This window comes from Sinocyclocheilus anshuiensis, unplaced genomic scaffold, assembly GCF_001515605.1.
Source record: "Sinocyclocheilus anshuiensis isolate Anshui unplaced genomic scaffold, SAMN03320099.WGS_v1.1 scaffold874, whole genome shotgun sequence".
NCBI classification, from domain to species: domain Eukaryota; kingdom Metazoa; phylum Chordata; class Actinopteri; order Cypriniformes; family Cyprinidae; genus Sinocyclocheilus; species Sinocyclocheilus anshuiensis.
In genome coordinates, this window is record NW_015538065.1 from 1093073 (window position 1) to 1105572 (window position 12500).

Genomic DNA, 12500 nt, shown 5'->3' on the forward strand with positions numbered 1-12500 from the left:
TCCAGTAGCACTAATAGAGAGATACAACCACGATCAGATGATAAGAGCAGGTCATTTGTAACTCTAATGAGAGCAGTCTCAGTACTATGATACAGTCTAAATCCTGACTGGAAATCCTCACATATTGACCATGTAAAATGGTTAAGGACATACAGCACTTAAAAGTTGGAATTTGTGTTGAACAGTTATTTGCTTTGACATCACTTGCTCAGCAAATGGATCCTCTGTAGTGAAGGGGTGCCGTCAGAATGAGAGTCCAAACAGCTGATAAAAACATCACAAGTACTTCACATGACATGAGTTAACATCTTGTGAAGTGAAAAGCTGTGTGTTTGTAATTAAGAAATAAATTAAGACATTTTTATCATTAAGCAGCTAAAATAAGAGTCTCTTATCCATAATATTGGTTTCTCCAGTGAAAAAGTTGTCTTGTCTGAATCAGGAGAGAAATATGCACAGATCAAGCACCTTTTACAAGCAAAAACAGTTCTAAATAAATATGCCTGTGGATTTGATGTGAGAGGACAACAGGGGATAGCCTTGAGGAAGCGTTATTATGGATTATGGACTGTATTTTGGCCAGAAGATGCTTTAAAGTGGAAACACCTTAATGATGGATTTGTTTATTACAAACACACAGCTTTTCACTTACGAAGATGTTAATTGGTGGACTAAAGTTATGAGGATTACTTGTGGATTATTGTGATGTTTTTCTCAGCTGTGTGAACTCTCATTCTGACGGCACCCATTCACTGCAGAGGATCCATTGGTGAGCAAGTGATGTAACGGCAGATAACGGTTGAACAAATATTCCCAGTTTTACCATTTTGCATATAAATATGCATATAAAGATATATTTCTCCAAATCTCTTCCGATGAAGAAACAAACTCATCTTTGATGACCTGTGGGAGAGTATGTTTTCAGTAAATTTTCATTTTTTTTTTGTGAACTATTCCTTTGAAATAATGCAAACACCTTAATCTCATCTTTGTGGCCATCTGTGGCATCACTGTTTCCTAGATGAGACATGATTAAACATGATCAACCATTTTTTTTCTCGGTTACTTCAGAAGAGCACGCCTCTGGAAGTACCTACTGAAGATTAAAAGCCATATTCTCTGTGGCATCTCAGTTACCTCCATCATGGCAGAGACTCGACCAATACCTGCACAAACTGAGGTGCCTTCAGAGTCTCCAGAGGTGGAGTGTCCAGTTTGCTATCAGGAGTACGACCAGGACTCCAAACTCCCACGCATGCTAGAATGCCTTCACGTCTTCTGCACGGAATGTCTCCGCAAAATCCAGCTCACTCCTTTGCACCCGCCCGACCCCAACAGCGCCCCCTCAATCTCCTGCCCCCTGTGCCGCCACTCCACCCCGCTACAGGGTGGCGATGCATACTCTCTCCCCTGCAACTCACGGATTCTTGCCCAGTTGCCTCCCGTAGCCTTCCATCTGCCTGCGTCTGTGTCTGCCCGGCTGGCCACGGTGACCCAGCGCTTGGTGCTATCTCTGGGGGAGAGGGATACCCGATTCATAATCCTGCCCACTGTTAGTCTGAGGGTGGAGAAGATGGGAGAAGGCACAGAATTGGTAAACCCACCTAGGGTGTTGCTCCGAGAGATTGAGGTTCTGAGGAGACACAAGAATACCCTAATGTGCGTTCAGGTTCTGGCTGTCATCTTCTGGATCATGTTTGTGCTGACTTGTGTGATTGGGGTTGTGTTTGGGCCAAGCCTCTTTCATAATTGAGAGATTAAGGACATGGGTGTATCTTGTTAATTAATATATGTATTCTGTCCCTGCATTTTTTAAATGACAACATTTAGATCATTATAAATGGATCATTTTGATTACATGTAAAATCTACAGTTACCCTGAAATTTGGACACTTAAAATGTATTAAAGTCATTGCAAAACATTTTATAGTATACAAAGTTTAGGTTTTTAAATTATACAATAATATATGGTTCAAAGTAAAGACAAAAAGTATTGTGGAACCTGGTTGACAAATGTTAGAGAAACAAGTTCATATTTAATGTGATAAATTATATGTAATGACTTCATATTGTACATCCATTACAAATGCACCTTTTATTTACTTTTGCTATTACTTGCTTAAACCAAATTCAAAAAATGGTGAGGTTAGTTCTGAAAATAACTAGTGTCAAGGAAATGATATTTGGTTTAATATTTTATTGAATTCAATACATTTTATTGAATACATTACATTTGTATTAAGTGTCCAAATACTTTATGGGCCTACTTTTCATGTTCATATTGTAGTGTGTACAGTTATTCCTGTCAATATTCTAAAGGATGGTATTCTCTGTTCTCTAACTTTTTGTACAGTATGTTGTTTTGTATGCAAACATGGAAAATATATAGGCCTGCAGCATTCTGTGTTTTAGAAAAAAATGCATTGTTGTTTAATTTGAAAAAATAAATAAAAAATCATGTAGACTGCCCAGCATGGGCCTTTTTTTCATGAAAAATGATAACGAGGTAATGAGTCCCTCTTGTGGATGATGCACATTAATACACCTGTGAGCAGTTTTGATTGCAGGACATACAGATGTACAGTATTTTATCAATTTATCAATTCAGCTGACTGAAAAAGTTAATATTTTTACTATTTTTGCTCATTTATGTATAGACACGAACCCTAACATTTTGTTTACAGAACATAGTTTATATAACAAATGATTGCATTTTTTTGTCACACTACATGTGACAAGTTGTCCGAATGGGAAAATGAAATTTGTCGACAATGATTTGTCAATATTAATGTCACATAGACCAAATATAATTACGACCTTACCTTCACGATGTGGAAATAAAAAGGGCGGAGCTACATAAGGTAGGCTATTAATGGCTGTAAATATGAACAAAAATGTATCATTGAAAATATAAAATCATTCTTTCGATGTTTTGAACGAATCGTTATCATTGTTCATCCACTTATTCACATTTGTCTTAAGTTGTCCGAATGGGAAAATGAAGTTTGTCGACAATGATTTGTCAATATTAATGTCACATAGACCAAATATAATTACGACCTTACCTTCACGATGTGGAAATAAAAAGGGGCGGAGCTACATAAGGTAGGCTATTAATGGCTGTAAATATGAACAAAAATGTATCATTGAAAATATAAAATCATTCTTTCGATGTTTTGAACGAATCGTTATCATTGTTCATCCACTTATTCACATTTGTCTTTCGCTCAGTCCTTTTAGAAGCGCCTGACTATCCTGTCTTCAAAGCTTGTGCGAGCCAATAGTTTTCGAGCTTGAACTGTCAATTAACATTTCATGATGTTTGTACAAAACTTATAAGAATCATTCGAGTGAGTTATTTAAAAGGACAGTTCACCCAAAAATGAAAATTCTGTCATTACTCACCCTCATGTCGTTCCAAACCCGTAAGACCTTCGTTCATCTTCGGAACACAAATTAAGATATTTTTGATGGAATCCGAGAGCTCTCTGACCCTCCATAGACAGCAACGATACCACGATCAACGCACAGAAACGTAGCAAGGACATCGGTAAAATAGTCCATGTGACATCAGGGGTTCAACCGTAATTTTACGAAGCTACGAGAATACTTTTTGTGCAAAAAGAAAACAATAATAACAATTTATTCCGCATTTCTTCTCCCTTACCGTCTTACACTATTTTGGAGAGTACCCCAGAACGTAATCAACGTAACGAGCGTTGTTTACGTTCAGTTCGGCATGCGCACGCGCTGTCTACTGAACATAATCAGCATTGTTTACGTTCCGTAGACAGCGCGCACAAGCTCTCAGATTCCATCAAAAATATCTTAATTTGTGTTCCGAAGATGAACGAAGGTCTTAGGGGTTTGGAACGACACGAGGGTAAGTAATTAATGACAGAATTTTAATTTTTGTTTGAACTAACCCTTTAATGACTCATAATAACACAACAGCTGCCACCTACTGGCGTAACCTGCAAAAAAGGTTCCGAGAATTAATGTTTTAGTGAACTGATTCAAAAGATCCGAGTCACTGGGATGAACCAACATACTATAAGCTTAGATCTCTGCCACAATTCTGTGCGCAAAAGATCATATTTTGAGCACACAAAAGTGCATTTTGCACGCGCGCGATCTGAGTTTTGTGGAGAAAATGTTCGTTTCGCAAAGAAAAAACTTAGTTCGAGCGCACGAAAATCAATTTTGCATTTAAAAGAAGTTTTTGGATGTGTGCAGACCTTCTCTTTTGCTCGTGCAAGGTTTCATTAGCTTGCTCCCTTGATGCCCGCCCTCAGTGCTCTCTCAATGCCAACGGCTCGCTTGCTCAACACAACCCAGCGTTACAATATGCCATAATTCCAGCCAATCAGAGACGAGGCTGCTAAATTCTGATTGGCTGCCTTGACGACCAATCACAACATTCCTTGCATTACCTCGTCAGCAGAAGAGGAAAAATACAGTGCATGCATAATTATTATGCAAGTTGATATTCTGATTATATTTTTTTCCAAACACATTTTACCAATTCCAAACAACATCAATGTCAAGGCAGCCAATCAGAATTTAGCAGCCTGGTCTCTGATTGGCTGGAATTATGGCATAGTGCAATGCTGGGTTGTGTTGAGCAAGCGAGCCGTTGGCATTTAGAGAGCACCGAGGGCGGGCATCAGGTGAGCAAGCTAGTGAAGCGTTGCATGCGCAAAAGAGAAGGTCTGCACACATCCAAAAACTTATTTTAAATGCAAAATAGATTTTCGTGCGCTTTAAATACTTTCTTCTTTGCGAGACAAACATTTTCTCCACAAAACTCAGTTCGCGCGCGTGCAAAACGCACTTTTGCGTGCTCGAAATATGATCTTTCGCGCACAGAATTGTGGCAGAGATGTAATCCCATAACATAAAAACGTAGGAGTAACAGGGAGCATTTCATTGGTTGGACGTACTGAACGAACACGCCCCTTTTACTAAAAGAGTCCGTTTTGAAAATGAGCAAGGCTCGGATGTATGTAATACAATATTAATGAGTTGGTTAATCGGTTGAGTGAATGATTCAATAACTCGCGTATAAGTCATAGCGCAACAGTTGCCACCTACTGGCGTAAACTGCAGAAAGGGTTCGCAAACGAATCTTTGCGAACAGTGAACTGATTCAAAAGATTCGAGTCACTGGGACGAATCAGAATTCCCACTTAGTACCACAAAAGCACTCATATGGACATGCCCCGGTAGAAGCGAAGCAGTGGGAAGTCCTGGGCGCCTCTGTTTCGTCACACGCCGCGCTGGCCATAGCAGAAGAGAAGTTTTTCAAACCCCCGTGTGTTTTCGTACGGGGAAAATGTTGTTACAACAGGGTAGCTGTTTGTAGGTGTATTTTAACGGAAATCATGACACTTTTGAGCGTTCAAGACAACAAAAGTTAGGCACAGTAGCGCTGTTTTTCTTTGTTTATGCTGGATGCGCTAGTCGGGGCAGTGTTATTGGATAGTAGTATTGTGGTCTAGGCGAGTTTTCTCAACCCCCTTCTCTCCGGAGCACTGGCTAACATTAGCAGCATAGCTGCTGCCTCTTCCATACGTTCGTAGAACAACGGGAAAGTTGAGTTGAGTTGGGAGCCATGGCGGAGACTAAAATAATTTATCACATTGACGAAGAGGAGACTCCGTACTTGGTGAAAATTCCCATAGCGGCTGAGAAAATCACTTTGCTGGATTTTAAACAGGTTTTGAACAAGCCAAACTACAAATTCTTCTTCAAGTCTATGGATCAGGACTTCGGGTAAGCGAATGCGGGAAAACACACAAAGATGTGCATGAATAGCCAGAACAAATGAGTTTTTTTTATGTGTAGGAAATAAATCTATTTGTATGTTATGTCCGATGTTGTTGTGAGGGCTAGGTAAGGGTTTTCTTCGAGAATGACAGTGTTGTGGGTGGTCTAACGTTAGTTGTATCAAGCCATCACTGCAAAAGAACTCCATGTCTCGACACAGTTTATCAGTTTCTGCAGTCTGGCTTCACAGGTAAGTTATAGGCTAAATGAAAAATACCTTGCCCATAAAATTAGTTTTGTTGTATGACACTGTTTGTACACCTCTAACTGTTTGATATGAAATAATAGTCACATTCTGTTAAGGCTGATGTGTAATATAAGATATATCATTTCTTAAATAGTTTTTAATATGTGCTACCGGCTAAAGGTTTGGAGTCAGTAGGCTACGATTAAAAAATAAATACAGGTATTCACCAAGGACACATTAAATAAAAAATATTTTACCAGGTTACAAAAGATTTAGATGTTATATAAATATTATATGTTGGAACGTTCTTTTAGTAAAAAAAAAAAAAAAAAGTGTAACAGTTTCCACAAAAACATTAAGCAGCACAACTGTTTTCAACATTAGTAATAAGCACAAAATCAGCATATTAGCATAATTTCTGAAGGATCATGTGACAGTGATATACTGGAGTAATGGCTATGGAAAATTCAACTTTGACATCACAGGAATAAATTGATTTTAAAATGGATTAAAATTTAAATAATTTTAAAATGTAATAATTTTCACAGTATTACGGTTTTTACTGTATTTCTAGTAAATAAATACAATATTGGTGAGCAAAAGAGACCTATTCAAAAACATTAAAAAAATCTTACCGACCCCAAACTTTTGGCAGTGTGTGTAGCTATTCTGTCTTATGCCTACACATTAGATCTCATATCCCTTGTGTAGTGAAATTCTCATCCTTTCCCTCACTTCTTTCCATACGGGCCAAGTTTTTAGAGTCCCACTGTTCTGCCAGTCCTTTTATTAATAAAGAGTGGAGTTCTTTGTCTCTGACCGCATATTTGGCCTGAATTGTCCTGCTATGGACAGAATACCAGCCAATACATCTCAGCCACGTACTTGTCAGTTATGCATTCTCCAGATGCTACTGGAATGTCTGTGGTAATCTTAGCAAATTAGGATGTTATCATCTGACTGTAAATACTCCATCAGTTTGACAGCTTACACTTAGTTGATTTTGATATGAATCAGAGACATTCACCTGAGGCACTGTAAATGTAGAGCCACACTAAATCAAATGCACATTAATAATCAGTTGTATTTAATTTATACTGCCTATCAACTATTTTACGTGCTGTTGGAGTCATGACAATGTTAAATTATATTAATAATGTTTTATTTGATAGCTATCACAATGCACTATAGAAGCTTGTTTCCAGCACAGGATTTAAAAAAAATGAAAAGGTAATTGTGACTTTTTATCTCACAATTATGAATTTGAGCCAGAATTATGAGATAGAAAGACAGAAATGTGAGATGAAAACTCACAATTGTTAGAAAAAATGAGAACTGTGACATAAAAAGCACAATTACCCTTTGTATTTTTATTCCCAAAACAAACAAACAGAATTGCAAGATTTATGAGAAAAAAGTCAGAATTGTGAAATATATATTCAGATTTCTGACTTTTCCCTCACAATTCCAGATTTGCATCTCCCATTTCTGAGTATATCTCGCAATTCTGACTTTTTTCACAGAATTCAGATTTTTCGTCTTGCAATTCTCCAAATTGTGAGATAAAATGTCACTATTACCTTTTTAGTTGTTTTATACTGTTGCAGAAACGGCTTTTATAATATGGACTTAGACCATAAGACAGAGCAGCAGAGGGTCTGTTTTGTCTTTCTCAATAACAATGACAAATTTTCATCATAAGAGTGGAGCTAACATGGTTTTACAGGTAAAGGGATTTGCAAATTAGCATTTTTTTTTAAAACCTTGGAGCCAAAATGTCAGCCAGCTATGTCTAATTCTAGTAAAATAGTGCTAAATTGGGTTAAATGCATTACTAAGGATTTTACCGGGAAAGCGAAATCTGAGGACTTGATCGTTTCTTCTTTCCTGCCATGGAAGAAAGGCTGTGAATGTCTCGCCAGGTTTTGTTATTGTGGAAAGGGTGGACGTGTGTGTATTATTGTTGAACGGCGTTGGATGTGGATGTAAGCTGATACGGTAGTGGAGTGGGACAGAGCAGGCGGCGGTGCTGTGATGCTGCAGTGTGTAGAGCCAGCTGTCAGTCTGACTGTGTGTGGCAGGGGCTGGGGTTGCTCCCTGTTTGGGGAGGGATATGGTTGGAGGTTGGAGACGGGCCATTTGCTTAGTGTCTGGGATAGAATCAACAGAAAGAGGGTGAGTGAGAGAGAGAGACCCCTTGGTTTCTCCAGGCCCCCTCTACATTCTCTCTGCTGTTTTTTTTTTTTAAACATCCCCTTAAGAGTACAGACCAGATTCCAGTGCAGTTTTATTCCTTTGACCTTATTTCTCAGACTGTGTTAATTGCAAATAGACCAAATTAAAATAAATATCCAAATGGCTGCTGGGCCAAAATGTAACAATCCTAACGCAGACTCAACAAGCCCAGAACTCATTCTGTTGTAAGAGCTTTTGTTAAAATCAGGTTGTGCTTTGAGTGTGTGTGTTATTGTGTTAGAGGTCAAGGGTTGTTTTTCAAGTACAAATGTTGGGCTTAATTAGTGTCATTACAGGGTTTGGGGGTGGGATTGTTTCACAAGCGGTAAAATGCAGGAGAGCTTTGCTTTCAGGAAGTGCTTTGTGAAATTGTTGTAGAGTTACATCGTCTAGTCAAATGTTTGTTTGGTTGCAGAGAAGACCTAGCAATGAATGGTTTGTGCACTCGGATTGAAATTAGAAAAATAATTTTGAAAAAGTCATTTAATATTTCTTTAATATTAATATAACTATTAGTGGTGTTTCCTAAGGCAAGCATCACTGTTATATTGCTGATACATATTCAAATGCATAACTCTGATTAAACTTTGACATAATGTGCTGCCAGTGCTGCATTGCTACTAAAAATATCATTGATCTTGTACATCCATTTTAATGCTTTGCAAACTTAAACATTTGTTTTTTCAGTGCTGTATTCTACTTTATGGCAACAACAGTTCTGCTGAATTGTCAACAAGATGTTATCTAGCTGGCTTACATTGATGTGATATTGTCTTGTGTTGAGTCTTGGAAGCATCAGTAAGAATGTATGTACACTACTGTACAAATATTTGCGGCAATTTTTTTACGTTTTTGAAAGAAGTCTTTTATGCTCAACAAGATTGCATTTATTTGATCAAAAATAGGGTGATATCAGGTAAATTGGGCCACTTTTTGGTTAATCGCTTGGGACACTAACAAAAAACCCATGTATGACATTTAACTGTGTTCTTATGATTAATAAGGACTGTTTTTAATATTTTTGTGTTGAATTGATGTAATAAAATATAATTGTTCAGGCCCTACAGGTTTTGAAACATTAGCTGCCCCACATTTTTTGAGATAGCAGTGTTCAGGTAAAATGGGCTGGCTGATCAGCAAAAATGGGCCAGTCGAACTGCAAAGTGAAATAGAGATTTCTGATAAAACACATTTAATTATATTTAATTTTATAATGTAACAGTGTAACATTGCTATTAAATTACATTAGAACATCAATTTGAATTACATTAAAACATTAATTTCAATCAGTTTCATCAATAAAACAAATTTCATAAAAAAAAAATAACAATAACAAGTAGTGTTATGGCAACAGTTTTTAAGTTAACAGCCAATGACTGCAAAGAATTTCGAAGAGAAGAGGTAAGACACTCAAACCTTTCAATCAATTTCATCAATAAAACATAAATTTCATTAAAAAATGTAACAATAACCTGAACAACTAAGTGTGTGTATGTGTGTGTGTGCACTGAAGGTTTTTCAAAAACAGTCTTGACAGATAAAGCCATCATCAAAAATGCCATTCTCTTCACCACCTACTCTTCAACACACATACACATGCCTCACTAACATGCACACACAAACATAGTGGAGCACACATAAACACACATCAAGGTATGTCACAAATTCAATAAAATACAATACAATACAACTCTCTACAATACAGTATATTAATAATATAAATAATTTTTAATAAGAGAAACCACCAAAATTTCTGCTTAAACTCAACTCAGAAGGTGGCCCATTTTAACTTAAATTAATGGCTCATTTTATCTTAACACATTCAGGTAAATTGGGCCAGTGACTAAAAATGCTTTTTTTTATATAAAAATCTGGATTATTTAGCAAAATCGGCATTTTATCTCACAGAGGCCATCAAGACATAGGTTATGAATCATTATTTCTAAATGTGCATTTGTTTTTTATTGATTTATCAACCTTATTATTGAGAAGTAAGATTGGATATGCCAGGCCACTCAGCTTGCTTTTTTCTGGCCCTCAAAATGAGGCATTGCCCCTCCCCCGTAGCAACCTCAGACCAATAAAATCGGGTGAGCGGGCACTAGGCTAACTAACGGACGGAGTCCAGTGGCTTAGTGCAAATCCGCGGCCCCCAACCGCGAACTCAAGGTTGGGTGGTTTGGGGGGCTGTCGCAATATTGTAAATATTTGTTTTAAACCAAGAAGGCGAGCCATGGATGTGTGATGGATATCACATAAGCAACGTGCAAACTTTGTACAAGAGTTATGCGGTGAACCTCAGTCGATTCACTAGAAAGTGAAAGTAAAAACTGATGGCGCTTATGGCATCTGACGCTGAATTAACTGCGCATATTCTCTCAGAGATGACAAGAGACAAATCTACTTCATATGCTGATAATGGTAGCCTATATAGCTAAATGTTTTAATTTACTACCTTAATATTTCTTTTGTGGCCCGAACATAGGCAAGTAGAAAAAATTAATAAATAAATAAAGAGAGAAGAAGCGTAGGCTATTTCATGTTAAAGAGTTTTTTTTTTTTCTTTTTAAAAAAGTCAGTGCTTGAAATAATAAAAGCTTTTTCATTGATGATTGCAGTGTTAATAATTTATAGGCCTATAATTCATTGTATAATAAACCTGGTTTGAAAGACCTTTTTAAAAACATTTTCAATTAGGAGTAAGCTAGCCTAATCTTTATTATCCTCGCGGTGCGTCAGTTATGTGGTGATGCACTATGAAATTATTGCCGGGCAAATTAATTGTAATATTAATTTAATAATAAAAGTAACTTAATAATAATAGGCCTAATAGGCTAATAAGAAGAATGTAGCAGGCCTATGTTAATTGAAAATGCCAAATTAGATATAAAGTGTATAAAATTATTTTATTCAGAAATGTCATGTTTGTGATTTATTTTTATTTTTATTTGTTAATTCGTTATTTAAATGAATAGGCCTACAAATTAAGAAACAGGTGCAGTTAATTGCCGGCGTCAGTCACAAAATTGATATATAAAAAAATAGGCTAATCTTTGTGAGAACGACTGGCAACAGCTGGTCTTAAATTCTTTAGACACCGCATACCAAACGACTTTGAACACCGACTGAAAACACCGACTGAGCTCAAATGACATTCATAATCGGCCTGACAGTAGTGTTTCCTGGCTTTACAGAATGAACCGGTTCGCGCGTGGAACCGAAAGTTAACCGTTTCTTGCGGGCTGATGGGCGGGGCTCTCTCCCTCGTCAGTGCAAGTTTTTAAAAGTCTTTTTTACAGAATTATGCATTGCTGCTGTTTTTCTAACATTTTCTAACACAGCTGCAAATTACAGTCCAACTGAATGAGTGAACACGCACAAATTTACATGCGCGACATGCCCGAAACAGCCTGGATAACAATTGGCTAACACTGCTGTCAATCAAACTCATCAAGAATTATGCAAAAACATATTTTATTTATTTGAGATGTTATAATAATTCTCTAATTGTGTTAAAATAGATTAAACAATAATTATTTAACAAATATTATATTTGTATAATAAACTGGGGAGGCCTTTCATCAGAGTGGGCAGGCCCGTCCGCTGCCTACGCCCCTGCTGTACTGTCACTTTTGATCAGTTTAATGCGTCTTTGTTGTAGGGATGCATCGATTCGGCTCCGTTACTGCCATCAGATGAACATTATCGGTCAGACGAGACCGACCCAAATCCGATATTCTGCGTATACTACTCCGTGTTATTGTTAAGGCCCACGAAAGGAACAAAAACATTATAAAGCACCATAAAGTTTTTGTGCACTATATTTTAAGTGTTCTGAAGCCGTTCTATAGTTTAATGTTTAGTATAGATGAATATTTAAGTCAAGTTCACGTAAACTCTTCTCCCTGTCTGTCATCCTCCATTCAGCATTCAAACTGCGTGTCGCGTTCGGTTACTACAGTCAAAAAGATGAAACTCTCTTGAAGAGTGCACAATAACTGAGATTTAAAACCTTTAAAAGAAAAGGCTCAATAAAATATCGCACAGATATAATACACTACACTACACATCAATATCTCTTCCATTATTTATGCTGCGTGCTGTGACTCCGTGTTGCTTCAAGAGCATCATTCTGCGCACGGGATGCGAATTAAATAATGTTGTTTCACTAAATGTTTAGTTTAGTTTAATGTTTTTATAAAATTATTGTGCACCCATGATTTTTCTAGAATAACTTTTGCTGCTGAAT

General features: G+C 37.2%; 2 protein-coding genes across 2 annotated transcripts in view; both read left to right on the top strand.

Annotated features, from left to right (window-relative positions):
* The first annotated feature begins 1076 nt into the window (after window positions 1-1076).
* Window positions 1077-1753, top strand: LOC107683592 (uncharacterized). Its single transcript, XM_016479669.1, has one exon. It carries the CDS (start codon window positions 1145-1147, stop codon window positions 1751-1753), a length of 609 nt encoding a protein of 202 aa, XP_016335155.1. The 5' UTR covers window positions 1077-1144.
* Window positions 1754-5245: 3492 nt separating this feature from the next.
* LOC107683544 (segment polarity protein dishevelled homolog DVL-2-like) overlaps window positions 5246-12500 on the top strand; it is an 18142-nt gene continuing 10887 nt past the window's right edge. Inside the window, exon 1 of the mRNA XM_016479619.1 lies at window positions 5246-5775. Within this exon, the coding sequence (XP_016335105.1) occupies window positions 5615-5775 (161 nt within the window). The 5' untranslated portion in view covers window positions 5246-5614. The remainder of the gene's footprint in view (window positions 5776-12500) is intronic.